Source organism: Malurus melanocephalus, unplaced genomic scaffold (assembly GCF_030028575.1).
Source record: "Malurus melanocephalus ecotype Western Australia unplaced genomic scaffold, MMel_1.1 scaffold_285, whole genome shotgun sequence".
NCBI lineage: Eukaryota > Metazoa > Chordata > Aves > Passeriformes > Maluridae > Malurus > Malurus melanocephalus.
Genome location: NW_026623517.1, coordinates 589,186 through 609,440, shown reverse-complemented (window position 1 = coordinate 609,440; position 20,255 = coordinate 589,186). Strand labels below are relative to the sequence as shown.

General features: G+C 38.9%; 1 protein-coding gene across 1 annotated transcript in view; it reads left to right on the top strand.

The window, feature by feature from the left end:
• Window positions 1-20,255, top strand: part of ROBO1 (roundabout guidance receptor 1) — a 287,511-nt gene that overhangs the window by 172,140 nt on the left and 95,116 nt on the right. The window contains exon 3 of the mRNA XM_057376619.1: window positions 5,650-5,807. Coding sequence (XP_057232602.1) covers window positions 5,650-5,807 — 158 coding nt within the window. The remainder of the gene's footprint in view (window positions 1-5,649; window positions 5,808-20,255) is intronic.

Genomic DNA, 20,255 nt, shown 5'->3' with positions numbered 1-20,255 from the left:
AGGTCTGAACTAGGTCATACAAATGCATGTGACTACTAAGCACAAAAACATTTTAAAGTGCTTTTGTCTCCTCAGGCTTTGAGGTGGTAGGGTTTACTGATGGACAGAGTTTGAGGTAGAACAGGACAGCCCTTTATGAATGCATGTTGTTGAATGTGTTTTCATAGATTTGGGGCTGAAGATTAACAATAATCTCTCCTGTGATGATGTCAGGTGTTGGTCACTGCTTTAGGATCAGTCTCTTTGCAATGAGCAGCCTCCTGTCTGGAAAGCTGTGATGTGAATTCTCAGACTGTGYGCTCAGCGGGGCCGTGGTGGGAGCAGTGGCCGTGTGTTAGTGCTGATGTGTTTGAGGCTCAGAGAAAATGAGARATGTGGGCACTGAACTGATTGGCACCAGATGCCTGAGAAGGCTTTCAGTCTGTCTGARCAAGAGGTGAAAGTGCTGCAAGGTAGGAAACACAAGAGAAAACTGGAAATGGTGGRAGTGAGGAGCCCTGGGCAATGCTGGCTGAGGCTTCCAGCCTCTTGGAGCCTTGTGGAAGTGCAGACATCTTTTGAAGCGTTCCATACGGCACTGCTGGACTCAGYCACTGCATGGAATTATTGCCTGCATTACATGAGTGGTCTTGTTAGATGATCATAACAGTAATTTCAGACTATTTATAACCCTGCTCCTTCTGTTCCATTTTAATGACTATTTATTTTAGTTAACACCAATGTTAACCTGGCTTTAACGCCTTCAGAAAGGAAAAGAAAGCATTTTTATCAGGGAGTAAGTTTTTCCCTTAACTTTTTATGACTGCATGGAGGCTTTTAGGGAGGTCTCTCCAGAAAGAATATTTCTCATTTGTAAATGATCAAGTTTTTTGGTCAAACCAGGTAACAGTTTTATTAGGTCTAAAATATAATATGGTAACACATGGGCTGACTTAAATTTGATAATGGGTTCCTTTTTTTTTTTTTTTTTTTTACTTAATTAGGTGCTCTAACACTTTCCTGTTAGTGGTATGCATGTATTAAAAATTATTTCCTGACATCTGTATAAATTTCATGCCAGCAAAGTCTTTAAATGAGGTACCATAATTCTGGCTGATGCTTAAGTTAGTTGTAATTAAAATTAAGCACCTGGTTTGAAGCACTGTTCCAACTGACAACCATCTTATATTTGAATGCCAAAAATGTCTGGTGTGTCTCAGTAGATTTCAATTACAAGTTCAGTAGGTAGTGGGTAAAAGGGGTCATTGCTGATCCTAAATTACAGGAAGAGTTCTRCTTTTGAGGAACAGCTCAATCCTGACTAAGCAATAATTAGTTTCTCTTTGATTACAACTCAATGTGATTGGAAGGGATATAACCTTCTGAATCCTATTTTTCATCCTGTTTTCCTATTCTTATGTCTTTTTAAAGCAAGATCTCATTTTTGTTGTTTTGTTCTTCATATTTGATCAGATGAAATATTTGGTGGAAACTTACTTTGTAAATACCRCTCTTGTTGGGGAAGAAAAGGGAAACATGAAAATACTTTTTATATATTTACAAGAATTAAAATAATTTAATTGGTGGGTATTAAAAAAATCCTCAAAATCTATTACAATTTTTAACAAAATTAGCCAAAAGGCAGGGCAGTGAGCCATTAAGGTTGCATTGCTCAGCTTTAGCTTGTTTGATGTCAGGAGGGTTTTGTTTGCTATTGGAACCTTGCTCATTAGCTGAGGCCTAGTTGTTTTCCAACAACTAGAATGGGAGGAATGAGCATTTCTTCTATTTATTTCACTTTCTTTTTTTCCCATTTTTGAGGCACGTGCTACTACTCGAAGAAAGATTCAAATTATCTTCATGCTGAAAGAGTGGAATTTGTTGGGATCTCTTCTGTTAAATAAGTGTGTYGTACTTTGGCTCACCAGTCTTTCGCTAAGAAACAGACCTGCAAAATATAGTGTGTTTTGTCTGGAATGGTGCAAGAGAGTTAATGGGAAGCAAGTCTGAGTGATGCCTTTTTGTAAGAATTGAAATGGATTAAGATTGCCTTGGTCTGATTCAGAAAATTGCACCACAAGCATCAGCATTGCCCTCCTCCTCTGTTCTCTGGGTGATCGTGGCCGTAAGATCTTGGTTGTTTAGGGATCCTGGATAGATTTTGTTGCACTGCTTTGAACTGATCTAGCATGAAGTGTCTGGACTAGAATAGACCTGTAATCAAAATCTTCAGGAGATTTTTTGATTTCCAGATCTTAAATGATACCACCTGTTAGGGCATGATACCCACACTGCATGATGGTAATTAGTGTGTTCCTTACAAACACATTCTTTTCAAGSATTGACTAGAATTTTCTGGTTGGTTTATTTTGTCTTGCATTTTCTATATCCTGTTCAAATAACAGTTATTTAAAGATAAGCTGCAACAGTAATCTTTCTGAATTATCGACAGTTTATATAGGCAAAAAAAAATCTGCCTAACTTCCTCCTGTTTCACCCAAGTAATGTCTCCCTACTCTTTTTCACAGTAGGCAACAGGGAACTTAAAAAAAAGCACAGGATTTTTGCATTTGGAAAGCACTGTTTTGGTGCCATTTTATTGGTTATCAATAAAAATTCATCCTCARGTGGTTGCCAGTTCTGTTCTTCTCTGAGGAAGATTCTCTGGGGATTGTAAAACTCCCTAGTTGATTGAAGAGTACATGATACGAAGTATTTGTGTGAGCAGTTGACTTAAGTTGAGCTACAAAAGTTGCTTTTGAACCTGATTAGTTCATCATGTTCACACAGCAAAATCATGGAGTTGTCCCATGCAGTGACGATGGCTACATTCATACTTCATCATATTTCAGAAAAAAATTGGTAAAATGCTTGAAAACCTTAACCAAGGTCTATCAGAAATGGGGAGGAGGGGTTAAATCTACGAAGATTCTGAAAAAAAAAAAAAAAAAAAAAAAAAAAGGGAAAAAAGCAAACATCCTCTTAATATAACTTTTTATTATTCCACCTGCATATAGGTAGAAAGAGGTGCATGTGGTGAAATTTGGCCATTTGGTGAAGGAAGGCATTTGTTGTAGTGGATTGCAAAGTATATTTCTAACATAAATTARAAGGAAATGTTTGCTCAATTTACAGTGAGCCTTAACAGTGAAGAGTACCAAAGAAAAAAAATAGGGTTTTTTTCAATAAGGGATGAGAATTTTAGATTTATAACTTCATACAGGATTGCCAGGGCCTGAGGCAAACAAAACAGAGCATGTATCTACTTTACAGCTGCAAAAATAATTACGATGACTATCTGTGGAGTGATCTCTAATGGATTATATTTTGTTAGCATTTCATTATGTGATGTTAGAGCCAAAATAATTCATAGTAAATGGAAAAAAAATGCATGTTTTGAAGTATCTATGGCTTGGACTTTTGATGTCCTCCTAGGCATTCTATTAAGAACTGCTTAATTTGTGAAAGGTCTTGGTTTGCAGGCAAGGTACTATGCTTGTAAAGCTATTATAAGACTAAGGAGTGCAGAAATTAAAGAAGTAATTTGGTTTTATTATGTAAGTACTGGACTTCTTTGTTGCTTCAAAGGTGCTAAAGCCATCTAAGGTGCTATCTCTTAGATTTATGAGTCCTTTCAGACTTGAAAAGCACTTATGCTTTATTAAGATGGCTTGATTTAATTTTTTTTTAAACTTCAGGGTGCTTCTTTTTATATGTCTCTTAAATTTATCCAAGTGATRCAATCTTCAGCCATAATAAAAGGCTTCTTACTCGTGGTCAAAACACTCCTTTCCTTGTGTTGCAATAGAGCTGTGGTGTAGCAAATAAATTCTTCTGCACTTTCATGTGCTGTTGGCACTGGGAACTGGATGTATCCAAGGGAGAGGTTAGTAACTGAGGGCAAGTACTGTGTCTTCTTCTTTAATGCTCTTTAATTTGGAGAAGTGGAAAAATATTTAAAAAAAAAAAAAAAATAGTATGATCAGTGGTTCCAAGCCAGATTAATTCTCTGAAGTATTAAACAGAAAAAAACGTTGGACTTCAGCAGAAGCAGTGTCCAGCTATCCATTTTACATGATTTACTGTGCCTGGATGGCTGCAGGGTTGCTCGAGAACACAAGAAATTGTCTCTGGCTGTTAACACCATATTCAGTGTAAGTGGAACAAGGATATTTAATGTTTTCAGTCTATTTGAGTACTKTTTTAAGCCTTTCATAACCAAAAATTAATTTGAAGTGCTATTTTGGTGCATCAGTGTATAGGGGAATATAGTACAGAAGAGGGCTAAACTTAATAAAGTTTTGTTGAAAGCAGAAAGGAAGTTAATGGATTGGTCTTTTGACTTACCTTTCTGATTAAGTAAAAATTACATCATTCCCCTTTTTAAAAACATGGTGTTATAACTGAAAATATTTTCAAATTTTTCCAGGTTCATAGAAGGAAAATATCCATGAGTTTTGCCTTTTAGCGAGAGAAATACTTTGTTCTTAATTGGAGTGTGCTTTCTCAGGCTTTTGTACACTAAGCTGTAGGTTGTGTTGGGGTTTTGAGTTGTTTTTTAAATAARCTCTCCACACCAGGTCTGTTCAATGGTCATTGAAAAACATCTAATTGTGGTAGATTTAATGACCTCCAGGGGTTCCTTCCAATCTAAATTGTTTTATAATTTCTTCTTTAAGGTCGATAAATCTGTTCTATTAGCTTGTATTGTTAAGATGATAGAGGCATTTTATCCTTGATTATCYTCTTTCAGAGCATCATATGTCCTGCTTCCAGGGTATCCAGAAATTTCAATAACTGAACTGAAATATTAGAAATTTGTTAAACTGTCCCTGTGCAGTGGTCTGCTGAGCACAGTGTGATGTCTCCCTTCTCCCCCAAAAGCAAAATAATCACACATTTATTGATGAAATCCATAGTGGATGATGGGAGGATATTAGAGTTTCCTAGGCCTGGGCTTGGGCAAATGATGAGAAAAACCAAATTCTAGTAATGAAGCTGCAATAAAAATGTTYCTTTCTATGTAAAGGTAGTAAAATTGACTTTTAAATAAAGGATGTGGTTCCTGGCTTAGGCCAAGTGATTACTAACAGAGATCAGGAAACATTTTTAATGTTTTTTCTTTAAACAGACACCATCCAAATTGCAAAGATGAGTTTGGCTAAGGCTGGGGAAGTGTTTCATGATTCGTAATGCCATCAAGGACCTGGGCAGTTTAGTTAGTTTATTAATTTTTGGCCTTCATAGAAGGCCAGCAAGTTTGTCAGGTGTGATTTGCCCTCAGTGAAACCATGTCAGCAGGCACCTCCTTATTTTCCCTGTGCCTGGYATAGTTTCCAGGATGATCTGCTCCATGATCTGGGTGGGCACAGGGGTGAGACTGACTCCTGTGCTCACAGAATTTGTGCCTGAGTGCTGCCAGTGCTTCTGTGTGGACTCTGTGTCAGCCTCCATCACTGGTATGTGGGAAGTTAAAAATGAGTTGCACATGCGTTTTCTGAGTTGCTAGAAGTACTAGWGACCATCAGCAGATGCTATTGATTAATTGATCTGTTCATTAATATAAAATACAATGACAACAGACACTATTAATGGCCAATACAAAACACTCTGCTGTGCTACTAGTACATTGTTGAGTAATTTTTTGTTTCATTGTGTTTATTCTTTCAGTCCTACGGGATGACTTCAGACAAAATCCATCAGATGTGATGGTGGCTGTGGGGGAGCCTGCAGTGATGGAATGCCAGCCCCCAAGAGGACACCCAGAACCCACTATATCATGGAAGAAAGATGGGACCCCTCTCGATGACAAAGATGAGAGAATTACAGTAAGTATAACAAGTTTTTCTTTTCCAAATACAGAGAAATCAGCTAATCTAAAATGACTTTTTTGTCTCTCGAACATGTGGGCATCTGGCAGTGCTGTCTTTTCTAGGTTATGTCCTTTTTTTGCCTCCCAGGCAAGGGCTAKTTTGCATTTAGCTTGGAATGTAACCACTCATCTCATAGTACTTCATTGCAGGGTATGCAAAGAGACCTATGCAAAACCTGTGTTCTTCTCTTCCTCAGAAGAATTAGAGGCTTGTGGAAATAAAATTCATTTCACTCATCACTGTCCTCTAATTTTCTTACCTTTTATCCACCTACAAATTTCCTGAACCTGTAATATCTGCCTTCCTTGGTTGGAAAGAGATACTGAGAGTAGTCTGGGTGAGATCTTGTTTCTGTTGAAAACAATACACACAGAAAAGTTGTGGTTTAGAAAGCATAAAAAGGGTTTGGGGATATAGATACATTTCTTTAGAGAGATAATGGCTTATCTTGCTGTCTCAAATAAATCTGTTTTCTCATTAGAGGTGTTTTACAGATACATTTGTGTCTGTAGCTTGCTGTATTACAGTGCATGACTATTCAAGATTATGGATAAAGCAACTTCTCAAATCAGAAAGCTGTTTTTTTTTTTTTTCGTTTTTGACACTTGAAACAATTAGCTAGTGAGCCTAAATGTCTCGCAGGAATGACAGTGAAAAATGGAGTTCAAAAATAATTTCTTTGCTGCCAACATTGTGATACAAGAAACATCTCTCCATATGGTGAGAAACTGCCATCTGAAAGCACATACCACCCTGTTGGTACTGGGAAGATTACTACTGTGAAGCAARATCAGAGGCACATACCATTTATATGCCTCAATCACATGAAATGAGGGAAAGGTTTAATGGAAGAACCCAGCAACCTAAGTATAAAATTACCATTTTTGTTTGAGATTAAAATTGCCTGTTACTCCACTTATTTTTTACAAACAAGACAAAGGTCAGGCATTCTGCAGTTGTGGCGTATGCATACATTTAAATTTTTAAGTACCTACCAAACCTATACTGATTGCTGGCTATTAACTCTATTCCTCCAATCATACTTGCTAAGAACTTGCAATTTCCTTTTCAAATCTTCTTCCAACCGTGACAAGTCAATTGACCTGAGCTAAAGAGAAGATTCCAGTGCTACCTTTTTTTTTTTTTTTTATCCGCAGGAAGCGCTTTCTAAACTTGCATTTTCTATTACGTAGTTTATTCTCACAAAGGATTTTCATTTCTTTTGTTATATGTGAAAACCGTTGCAGCTGCCAGAACAAARATGTATCCAGAACAAGAGTAGCCATCATTGACTGGCAGTGTCACCTGTAGTCATTAAAGCTGTTCTTAGGATGAAATAAACTCCGTCAGTTTGGTTTTATTTTCTGGTGTTTGTCTCAAATACTCACCTATTCTTTTACTGTGTCATCTGGTAGTGTTATCGTGTGTTATCAGCGTCTCTTCCCCAAAAMAACCCAAATAACCGGGAGTTTTGATGTCGGTGTAGATGTACACTTGTTTCAGGTACCCAGATGAGTGTTTGTTTCCAGAGATGTGAATGAACAGAGCTGCCATGGCCCAGCTTGGCYGTGTCCATTGACATCAGGTGTGCCTGGCATTGTCCTGAGCAGCAACTTTGATATCGTGGGTGCTTCTTCAGGCAGGGGAGGGAGAGCCTGATGCAATATTGTAATGCAGATTTGCACTGCCTTGCAGCTGTAGCAGGGTCTTGCCAAGTGGATAAATGTGCACTCAAATGTGCTTCTTTGCAGCTTTGCAGTAACCATCTGGATGGGCTTGCTGGTGGCTGGGAGGGGAGCGGGACCTGCAATGGACAGCTTGCTGAGGGGCAGATGGGAATGAAATAATTGTGAAACCTGACCTAGAATTATTCCATTTCTATTTTCTTAAAGGCATTTCTATTTCAGTTTTGCAACACAAATTAAAAAAAAACCCAACCCTAAAATGTTACAAAAGCTGAAATAAGGATGAAATTCATGGGTTTTAAGTGACAAATTTACTTTTTTTTTTGTCTATATTGAAAATGAAGGCTTACCGTCATGTGGTGACAAAATTTCGATTGACTTGGTGGCAGTAAATTTCTGTAACACAAGTGTTACTTTCTTCTTTTTAAGGCACGAAATTAGCAGATCAGGAAATGTCAAACTGTATGTGTTAATGTTCAATGCATATGTAATACCAGTGGGTCTTTAATTAATGAAAAAAAAAAGGTGGCTTCATTTCTAAAGCATTTTCAGTTGTTTTTATTCTTAGAGGTTTGTTGATCTTTTACCCATTGCAATTTTAAGAGTTCCATAAGTGTCAAAGGCTGTTTGAAGCCTTTCATATTAATGCTTCCCTTTCTGACGAGAGATTTAAAATAAACATTAAGACTGTACTTTCCTGAATAATCATGATTCTTGACATCTCTTGTTTGATTCATATCTATACTTTCTTCAAAAAGATGGTATCTCCATGAAACAACCTTATTTTTAATATGTGGAAGCATTTTTTTTCTTCTCTACAAATGACAGTGTCATCTGTAAGTAAGAAAAACTGGACTTTTCAGAATGAGTGCTAAGAGTGCCAGACAAAAAGAGCTGGAAGCTCCATTCCTGACTGAGAGTTTTTGCAAAAGATTCAGATAAATAGCAGATAAACAAGATCCAAGTTAAGGCATTACTTCCTCAGGAATGCAATAAAAAGAAAATATTATTTTGTCCTGGATACAGTTAAGGAAATAAATGTGTTTTTGTAGGTGAGATAATAAAAATCAGTCCTTTCATATTTTTGGTCCATTTGTAGGGCAAATAAATGTGCTTTGAAGAGAAAAAAAAAAAAGAAAGGGAAAATGTCTTTCAGGTTATGAAGTAGAGAATGGAACAAATAGGAAATGAAAGTTAGGGGTGAGGGCGCAGCTATCTGTAAAGGGGATTATGGAAACAGACATTTTATTTGYGTGCAGCTGTCCCAGAAGAGCTCARTTTTAGACACTTGGTGTGTGCTGTTCGGTGCTCAAATGCCTGCTGGGTGCACCTGATGAAGGATCATCACCAAAATATTTTTTCTCTCTAATCTTGATTGTGTTGTCTACAAACATGATTTTCCTGATGCCTGTTCCTTACACCACGGTATGAAAGCAAATGCTTGATGTGACCAATCCCTCTCCACATACTACAAAGGAAGCTGGAACTGTCTTGCCTGTAAAGCAAACCCTTACCTTTAGATTAATTTACTGGATTCAAAACAGTTGTTATGAGGGCAGAGCAGAGCTAGTGTGATTCCATGCTCAYCTAGTTCATTTTTCTCCTGGATTTGCTGTGGAATCAAGAATCCTTCCTGTAATATACGCATATATAGCTGAGAAGCAATGCTTCAGCTCAGCCCARTGAATAGCTCTAATTTCTCACTGAGAACAGTGTAAAGCTCAAATGTATTTTTGAAATTTCTCATATGATCTGCCTGCAGTAGGAGAGGCTRTGTGACATTCCTGTTGGAGCTGAGACATGGTGGAGAAAGAAGGTGCAAGGTCTTGTCCGTGAGAGAGAGAGAAGGGAGCGCACCGGGGTGGGGAAGTTCCTGGCTCTGTTTGCACATTTGGCTTTGGTGGAGCTCACAGACTTCAGGACAGGATCCAGGCCAGGGCTCCAGGCTCCCAGGCATCCTCCCGAGGAGCAGCCCTCTCCCAGCCCCAGCAGTCTAGCCATCTCTTTTGCATGGCAGCGCGGTGTCATTAGGGCACAGCCACGTGTGTCACCTCGGTGCCAAAAGCTGTGAGTTTGCATTCCCTTGGGCTGGGGAGGAAGTGCARTCAGTGTTTCAGTTTCTGCTGACTGCTCTAATCACTGGTTTGGTCTTTCCAAATGTATTTTGTCTGGATGCAGTTGGCGGAGTGTCAGTGGCAGCGAGTGCCATGAGCAATGCTCAGGCTCTCACGGTGATCGCAGCGAGTGTTGGTTGATTGCAGGACTGTGAATTCAGTGTGCCTCCGGTCACTTCTCACCCATCTTCTGCTGTACCCCACAAACCTCCCTTTACTTTCCAAACAGTGTTCCCACTGCCATTCTGCCACACACATCACCATAACATTTTCACCTCGTTCCCCATCCGTTTGCTCCGTCTCACAATGTGTGTTCCCATCCACCCAGCCTGTCTGGCTCTGCCACTGATCACTGATATCTGCAGTGTGGAGGTAATAATTTGGAAGCTCAGATAAGCAAACCCTCCTGCAGCAGTGGAGTCAGTGCCTCCTTCMCTAGGCTGTGCTGTTGCTGCCCCTGGCTGGTGCTCTGTGATTCATGATGAATATGGTGTCTGTCTGTGTGGGGTTTGCTCAGAGCTCCCTCGAGGAGCTCTGCTGCTGCTCTGTCTCCTTTGTGAATCCCAAATGCAGCTGCCTCTGTAAGGTGCTGACATCACTCATGTAACCAAGATGGTGGGGCCTTGGAGCATATCTTTAGGCAGAAACTGGCGGTAATTACAGACTCTGAGTAGTGCATTCAAAGAGGATTTTGTGGCTCTCCCATCCAGACAGGGCAACCTYCATGTGCTTTTGGATCTATCAATTTGTATTTTATTTTAGCAGCATTGCCTGCATAATTGACTAAGCCTCAATGAAATCAGGATGCAGTCAGAGTTCTTGTAATTATCAGTGCTTTCCCAAYGGGAGAAACTAGACATATCTTGCATAAGCTCCACAGCAAGCTGATGTTGGAGCCAGGTTTGGAGGTCAGGATTTCACAGCCAGGTCTGTTCCTGCTCCATGACCACTGGTATCTCATATTTCAGAAAGCTTCCTGATTGTTCACATCAAGTCATGGTATAGGTGGCAGAAGAAAAAAGCTGTGCATACTGAACATGAAATTTTAATAGGTAAAATCTTTTACATATACATCAAAAAGGATGCTAAGGTACCTAAGAAAGAATTCCTTTGTAATTGAATACAAAAAGCAAAGCCCTTGCATTGAAACTTCCGTGCAGCGCCATGATTGCAATTTCCCCCTCTTTCGTATTAACTCTTATCTCTCATTTATCCTGAATCATCCTCATTTGATTTTTAAAAGAAAAAGCTTGAGAAGCCATTTATCTTTCCTTGTTCAAGTTTCTTAGCTTTAAAGATCAAAGTTACAAGATGAATAATGCATACAGGTTTTCATTCCTTTTTTGTGTGGCTGTCTTGTGACATCAACAGTTTTGAATGACTTACACTCTTACTTTAGATGAGCTGCAACTTAAATTTTCAATTCCCATCTCCTTTCCCGGCCCTTAAATAGTACATCACAAATGTATCTTTACACAATGCTATTTTTACATGAGTGAGTGATGAAAATGTTTCTACAAAGTGTGAAAACAAAGCYTTCTGATATTCTCTTGTGGCAGGAAAACCTCCTGAACAGTACCATCCACTGGAAGATGTTTCATGTGTTTGCCCCAGTTTTTTTTGTTAATGAATTGTCRAAGAAAACTGTGTTCATTCTTCTTAGTGCAGACCAGTCAGTCATGTGCTTTGGCAAGTTTAAAACTACGTAGGTGGGTCCCAACGTGACCTTGATCATAAGAAGAAAGAAAAAAGGAATTGGAAGAAACTGCTGTGACTGCCAGTTGAAAAGGAAAAGAGGAAGTGTTAGTATTGGAGGGAACCGTGGAAAGAGCAGAAATTAATTCACTGTTTAGGAAAGGGTCTTTCTTTCTAAAGTTAAATTGCAGGGAAAAATTGCAGTGGGGAGATGAGTCGAGAGAAATGAAACAAAAACTGATTGAAATTATAGGGGCGTGCTGTATGGAGTAACAATCCTAACCCATTACCACAGCAATGCCCCTGACAGAAACCATACTCGTAGGGTGCCACTCCAAATTAATTCAAGATGTTTATCCTTATTTCTTTCTTCTCCATTTTTTTTTTGTTTTTCCTCCTCTGGCCTCAACTCTGTTTCATTGATTTATTGATCATTAATCTCTTAACACCTTCATCTCCCCAAATTGCGTATTTTAGATGCACAGTGAAACAATTCACATTSCTGCAGAAGCTGTAACTCTAATGGTAATATTGTCCCTGCTGTGGAGAGCAGCGTGAGGAATCATGGCCTGGGTGCACGGCACACAAAGCAATGGGGGTGAGGGGGAGGCAGGGAGCAAGGACTTACAGTTCAGGGTTTTATTTCATTTTAATTGTTTTTCTTTTTTGGGGCAGATTAGAGGGCAAGCAGCAATTTCCTATAGGCCCCAAGAGGGTTAGAAAGAGAAGTGTATTTTTTCTTCTGATTCCCAATATGTATTTGCTGCCCCCCAGCAATTTCCTTTCTTCCAAGTCCTTTTTCATACTCCCTGGGAGGGTTGGCTTCCCACTCTACCTCTMTTTTTCCTCAATCTGCTGATCCCTGCAATGATGACTTTCTCAAGGATCAAGAGTAGTTTTTGGTTAATGATTTATATTTCTCCTGCTCTTAATACTGTTTCCCCAGGTGTCACAGCTGGAGCTGCGATGAGTTAACTTGGCACCCCAAGAGGGAAACAAATGTAAAAAGTTGTGAAAAATAATTTGAGACCACACAGCTGTCCTAAAGGATAGTGAAAATGCCTCTAAATCTGTTTCTTCCCTGTTTGTTTTTTTTTTTCCAAAATGTGATACTGTTATTCTGTGTTCACGCTTAAAGCTCTGTTTCYGGGTCCCTGTTGCTGCTGCTGGAATCTTTTTGCTCTCCAGATTCCACAAATCTTCCAAAATGTGTCTCCTGGATCACCTCTCCCTTCTTTTCCGTTCTGACCGTGCCAGATGCTTGTGCTGTCTTCTGCCTTGTCATGGGGACCCCTTTCCCCATTTCCCCCCTCAGTTCTGTGTACATATCTGCCTCTTCCCCTGCCCTGTTTTCACCACTCAGGTTTACACATCTGCACAACCCCTCTCTGTTAGGACAAAGGGTTCTCAGGGTATCTTCTGCTACTCTGCTACTTCCCATGTCATTTATTTTTTTTTATTATCATAGCATAAGCTCTTTTCAGTGGTCCATTAATCTTTGATTAGCATTTGTCACATCATTTTCTGTGTTGTCTGTGGGGTTTTTGGCTGAGCTCTAAGAAACATTATCTTCTGCAATGGACCACAYTCATCTTGGAAGGTTGTGAAAAATATGATTATTAGCATGGGTTAACGTGGAGAAATATCACACAGACTTCCATTTTTGTATTCATTTTCCTCTCTCGCTTCTTCCATCCTACTTGGAGTCTGAGCATCCTCACTTCATTTCTCAGCTCTTTGAAACAAAACTTCTCCTCTCTAACACATCCATGAGTAGTTTCCAGCCCTGGCCACAGTAGTGAAAGCTTGAATCCTACATGTTGGTGTGGGTTGGAAACCCCATCTATCACAGGATTTTYCCCTTGCAGCTCGTGTTTTGGGTTTGCTGTTTGAGAGGGCGTCGCTGTGCAGATGTTGTGGGGCAGATGTGAAGGGGAGAGTAGGGAACTTAATGTGTCCATTAAGTGTGCCATGTGCCACACCAAAGCAAACAGCCTGAAAATCCCATGTGGACATTCCCTTCTTCTCTGCARCTCTTACAGTAAACTGTCCCAAACACTTCTTTGAGGAATGAGGTGCTTTCTCTGTTTGCTKTAAAAAATGGTGAGACAAAAGCCCATCAGTCTGGAGTGTTTGGGTCATTCTCAATGCCTAGCATTGTTCTTACTGGTTTAGATGGCTTATTGTTATCCCTGAATCTTCTGTGCTAGATAGGGTAAACCGTGCATAGGTTGACACCCCTCTTCCCTGCAGACATCTCCCAAGAGCAGCGTTGGTCTCTGGAATTGGGGGAAGGGAAGGAGCTGCATGATGCAGGGCAAAAGGTGGCCCAATCCCAATCTATGGGYTGAGGAGAACAGCAGGGTCTGCAGGCTTGTGCTGGCTATCCCAGGGACTGGATTTTGCATTTAGGACCAAACTGACCTCCTGTTCCCAAGGGCATGGTGGATAGGATATTATTACCTGAACTTACCAGATTTATAGAATGCATTCACACTGAGCAAAAGTGCTGGAATTAAAACTCATCATAATTCAGTGTTGATTAAAAGGCTTCCTGTGGTCATTCATCTGCTGGCATTTTAAACAAAGTTATTGCTGATCATATTTGACCCTATATTTCTAAGAATATTTGTTCCTTCTGCTTTTTCTTGAAACTTTCCAAAATGTTCTTTTGCATCAGTGATGTCCTTTGCTCCRGCTATTTTTGTCTTCTCACTACTTAAAAAGTTCAGCATTAGGCATGCATGACTATGGTTTGTCAGTATTGTTTCACCTAGCAGAAGTGAACAATACTCCTTTAATGTTAAATAAGTGTGTGTTTTTCTACGGTCAGCTGTATTTTACACCAATTTCTACTTTCGATGTGAAAGTAGAGCAATGAAGAATGGGRCTCTTTTGCAGATACTCTGTGGACTTAGAGGAATTTGAAAACTTCTCATTGACTCARAATTCTCTACGGATTTCTTTTGTCCCTAGTCATGAACTGATGACCTAGATAGTAAAAGAAAATAAATGCCTGCAGCAAATAGAGTRTGTGTTAGATATCTGAGTTTTGGGACCATTCACAGGCCTAGATATTAGACTATCAGGATTTTCTTGTTAAAATGGCTTATTGAGAGTTTTGAACCTCTGGGACCATCTGAAATTATAGAAATGGTGTCTGGGAAGCTTCTCCCTAAAAAAAAAATAATAAAAAGCCAGGTGGTTGCTATCTCAGACTAGGTTACTTGAGCTATCCAGGGTGTGTAGGACTTTATGATTTGGATGGTTAGGAGCAAAGGTGATTTATTATGCTGAGAAAATAAATTCCTTGTTTTGTTTGGCTGGCAGTCTCGTTGTTGGGGKTTTTTTGGATGAATAAGAGAGATGAAAAAAGGATGTGGGAGGGAAATTAYTTCTTCATTCATTTTATTCTCCTAATGAAAAAGAAACATTTTTGTTTAGTTAGTTTTGTTAAGCGGTCAGGAAAGGAGCCTTTGCTTATATTACAGACAATAAAGATGAAGTTTGGGCTTAGAAAGCTAATTCTTCTCTTCCCTCTCTGCATCAGCTGCAGGGAAATCTTAAATGTAGAGTGTGGGCATCCTGCTCTGAGTTTAAAATCCATTTCTGGAAACACTCCCCAGCCCCTTAGTGACTKCTGTGCCTTCTCTGGTTCCTCCTAAGGAGCGAAAACACTGAGTGGCAAAGCAATACTGAAAAAATTGGGCTTTCAGGGGCTTTCATGAGTCTGACTGAACATTAGGGCTCACAGTAGGAAGTGGGCAGCCCGTGGATGGGCAGAAAAAGCATTGGAAGTAGATTCCAGTGGACGTGGGATGTAGGATCCCCAACAGATCAAATGTGCAGAACAGCACTACAAATTTTCTGCGTTCCAAGGTTCTGTCATGTAGATTCCTGGACCTGTCAGTCTTTATTTTTGGTGTATTTAGGTTTATTTTATACTCATATAGAGAAAGATTTCCATTGGTGAAGCATGAAAGAGTTTTTCATAAACAGATACCCTCCAGAAATCAATGTATTATTTGTGGCAAGGCTGTACAATGAAGTGAAGCAACCCAGCTCCTCACTGTGTTCACTCTTTTCCAGACGCTGAAACCCTCTCATTTTGGGGGATGGGAGAAAGAGAAAAAAAAAAAAGGCATATTTTTGTTCTTGAAAGCCTCTAGTGGACCTTATAAATTTGATTGTACTTGGCATTTTTGATATTCCTAGTTGCTTGCACACCACAGCAGCCACATGTTGTCACTTAAAATCTAAATATCGGATAACTGCTAACTGAGACTTTATTGTGTATCATGCTTATTTTAGGAATTACTTTTGTAAAGTAAAAATGACACTAACTCTAAAAGCATGTTTAATAAAACCTCAACAATCCATGTGCTGACTTTGCACATATTATGTTCTCATAATCAGAAGAAAAATGTAGAATAAAAATAGTAGAGAAGAACAGTGCCCGTTTTTTGGAGCCTTGAACAGCTGTAAGTGATTAGAGCTTCTTGTTTGGTTTGCTTTGATTTTTTGGTCTACTTTTTGGAACTTCTGTCAACTTCACTTTTGCTTATTTCACTTTGTTTGKATAGTTTTGCCTTACTGAGTTTCCTGTGATGCTTCTGGTTATATGAAAAGTCTAGTCCAAATCACAGCACTTCAAAAATAATAATTTTTCAGTTCTTGGGTTTCCTCAGCCCAACAGAGTACTTCTCTCTCTCCAGGTAATAATATACTCACAATTCTTTGCTGCCAAGTTCAGATATTCACCACGTGCAGCAGTGTGGGATTCACACACACATTGCAGGGTGTTATTCCAGACTCCTGTTTAACATCATGCAGGGCCAAGTCTGCCTTCTTGAGGTTGTCATCCTAAAAAGTGAGAGGGAAAAAAATGCTGCTTTTTCTCTTTATTAGCTGTAGGATAATTCTTGCTAATACTCATGCTGCACTGAGCAATTAATTGATTTTTTTTTTCCTTCTGAGAAGTCATTATCTAAGAAGAATCTATTTGGCACATGGTCACGTGAAGATTATTCCTTTGTTTAACGTGGAAGTGTGGGTGGTTAGCTTTGCTTGGATCTATTTATACTCATCTTGTTTTTTTCTAACTCAGCAGCTTTGCTTTTGCCTCTTGTCTGCTGCTGGTGTCAGTTGTCTGCTTGTCATATTCTCCCTCTGCTCAGGGGAGAATAAATTGCACAGATATAAGAGGGGCAAAAGTGAGAAAGTTTCAGAGTGAATAAACCCCACAGATTTTGCAGGGAAAATAATGCTGATAAAAAAAGGAAAGCATGAGAAAGTGAAATGCTTTCCTGGTGTATATCTCAAAATATTTCTACTGCCGTATGGAATATATTGAATTTTGAAACTAGCCATAGAGATATATATGCTTAAGTAAAATATGAAATTCAGCTCCTTGAGCAACATGATAATGAATCAAGCTCTCTTAACTGTAAGTTTGTGGTTGTTTTGCATTGTTATTTTCCAAAGGGTCTGTGCCCTTCAGAATGTCAAGTTTTTGAAAGTGAAAGATGTTAACATGATGKCCTGGGATTCTCTCCAGCACACCTCATGTTTCAACCTCTTGCTCTCCCCATTCATATGAAATCATTTGTCTCTCAGGACTTCTTTGAACTGTTCAGTTTGAGCATTTCTCTTAAAGTAAGACCTAATGAAAATCAAGAAGGAAAAATAAATTGCTTGTTCAGGGTACAGTGTTACCAAGAAGCTGCAGGTCCCTGCTTGAAGCAATTTCAYGGTGCATAGTAGGTATCCCAGAAATGAGTGTTTGTGCTCTCTGGCGGCCCTGTACATGGGATAAAATCACAGATCTGTTTTTGCCTTGAGACTGTACAATCATTGCAGCGTGATTTCTAGCAGAGTGCTGTAAAACATTTTCCTACAGATAAAATTATTGTGCAGGAAATGGAAGATTGCCTTGAGGTAGAGGGTCTGCAAGCTAAGCAGAGCAGGTTGCTCAGCTGCTGCAATCTTCCTGTATGATTTTGGGCAAGCCTTGAAGTTGTTCAGTTCTTCTTCAGCATTTTGTGAGTTGTGGACCTGAATTCTTTCACCCATGTGAAGCAGCCTGATGCAACAAAACTGTATTGTGCCACCTTGCAAAGTGTTATTGCATCCTAAATCATAAATGGACTCTATCTTGTAGACAAAACAGCAGAATCCTCACTTTCATACTCAGGCCAGGCAACACTCTGGGTGTTTGTGATTGTGTTATACTTGCAGCATTTAGCCCAGCTACAAATACTTAAAGATTTTCTGTGATTTTAAAGACAACATCTCTTTATCATTCAAGTTATGTGGTAAAGTCTTAGAGTGGTTTTGAGATTACTGACCCTTGTATTCAAGGATCTCAAGGGTTTGTAATAACCCAGGAATGTCTACAGAGCAGGTACTTTGCATGATTATAACTCCTGGGAAAATTGCAGTTAGCATGTTTTACTAAAATACACATCCTGAACTCTCAGGGTGGGATTCTGGCATCACTGAGATAGGTGTGAGTTTTACCATTGTCCTTCCTGAGACTAATACCCTCCAAGAAAGTATACGTTATTATTTATAGCAAGAGAGAAGCCTCATTTTGAAGTGTTGAATGAGTTGACATTCTTCACTTTTTTGTTGTTGATATTGTTCCTGCTTCACTTATTTTTATTGGCTTATTTGTCATTAAGGTACTTTTCTTAAGGTATTCCAGCTGGAGCTTTGTGGACATACTGCATATTGATCCTCAATTTTTGTTCTAATGAGACTTTCTGCTAAGAAAATTCCCCTGTTTTATCTTTTGCATTGTCATTCTTGAATATTAGAAATTACACAACTGSCAGTGACAACTGTTACTCTGCTTTTGTCATTAATAATTGAAGACTTCAGTGTTGTGAGGGGTCATCTGTTGTATCTGATATTTGTGAAATTAATAAAGGTGGGTAGTTGTCATAGGGTTTTCAGCAGGTGGTAAATCTTCACTTCAGCAGTCTGAACCTTTTAAGTAGGACATGAGGAAGTATCCTCTAAAATACGCAAAATTGAGAGTAACTGGAGCAACCAGAATGAATTAAACTGTGAACCTTCTCTGGTAATCATTTGCAATTCAAAAAGAGACGTAATCTTTAAAAATGTTCTCTTTTAGCATCTCATCTGGTAGTGAACCGTGTTCTCCCCACTTTAACCATTTTAACAAAGACAGATTTTTTTTTTTTCTACTGCCATGAATGGCAAGTTCAAGAAGAAGGCAGTTCTTCATCTTTGTAACATGTACATTTCCCAGACTGCAGTGTCAGTTTTACTGTGCTGCCCTGTCAATGAGTCTCAAATTCACCTTGAAGCATCACCCCMAGGGATGCCAGCTGAACCTTTGACCCTTCTCTTCTGACTGTCACCAAGGTTAACACATCATTACAGCTTGTGATGTTAGGGATACCTGTGCTTTTGGAGCCTTTATCAGCCTACACTGCCTCACACAACTCAAACAGAAATCTCAGTCTCTCATTGCATTTTCATAGGAATATGTCTTGTAGATTTTTGAAAATGAATTGTATTTCTTCTAGTTTTGTGTTAAAAGAGATGTGAAATTTTAAAACTTTCAGGTTGATCTCTGTTTTTCCCTAATTATTAAAACAGCAACCATATGACTACAAACAAAACCAAAAAAGTGAAAAAGCGTTTTCTATTTGAATTTGGGCATATTCATTCATATTTCATATCTGTTACTGGAAAAAATTTGAAAATGGGCACATTCATACTTGCTGCACAGTGCAAAAAGGTGTGTGGTGCCAGACAAAATGACAGCATTAAGTATTGATTCTGTGGAATAAGTTCTCTTTACTGACAGGTTAAGGACTCCTTATTTGGAATTTCTTACAAAGGTATTATGTTGGATAATAGGCTCATTATAATTAAAATGGGATTTGTTTTGCTAACCCAGAAAATGTTATCTACAAATACTTGTCAGTGGCACTGATAACTAGCCATGGGGAYTCTTTTATAAAGAGAAGCCTGTTGACACAGATTTTCCAAGTATGTATTACAATGTTGTTTTAATAKATTGTATGTTAACAGTTGGACTCACTGATCTTGAAGATCTTTTCCAACCTTTACAATTCTCTGATTCTTTATGTGCAGAATTGCACACCTCTTAGCAGAGTTCATTTTTTTTTTCCAAGATTGTCCTCTGATAAAATATGTTGGCCATTTGACTGGCCAGACCTACTTCTGGATGCTGTTAGTGGCCATCAGTTTTGTGTTCATGAAATAGTGAAAACAAGAGATGCCAAAATTGGTTAATTCTCTCTCTAAGCATTGTTTCAAAGGACTTCCACAAATTCTCATTGGGGAATTGACAGTGCTAGTGTTGACAAGTTTTATAAGGTAAAAATGATGTATTTATTCAGGTGCAGTGGAGAATGCAAAGGGATTTTCTGTTTCTGCTCATGGAGGAGATTACTTTTAACCCCAAGCAGCCCATGGTAGATTTTACCTTTGTATTCTTTGCTTCTTACTTGCTACAAAATGCAGTCTTTAAAGTGGAAACTTTTAAAATGCAAACATTACTCCTACATATCCATCTGCAGCATTCAAATGATATACAAAGTTATCTCTGTGCACTTTGCATTTAGCTGGGAGATTTGAGATGATGCTGGGACAGGGTTGTACTCTTTTTTGTCCCCTCTATTAACACTTTCAACACAGTTTTTTAGGTAGCAAGCCTTAAATCACTCCTTTCAATTAGATTAATGGAATTTTCCTTCTCTTAGACTTGTTTAAAACTTTTAATAGTATAACAACTATGCAAACTACAGTTAGGTGTGATCCAATGGTTTTCTCCTAAAGTAAGTGTTTGAGGAGTAGTTGAGACTGCCATGAAAGAAGTTTCTGAAAAGGCRGAATATTGTTTATTCAAC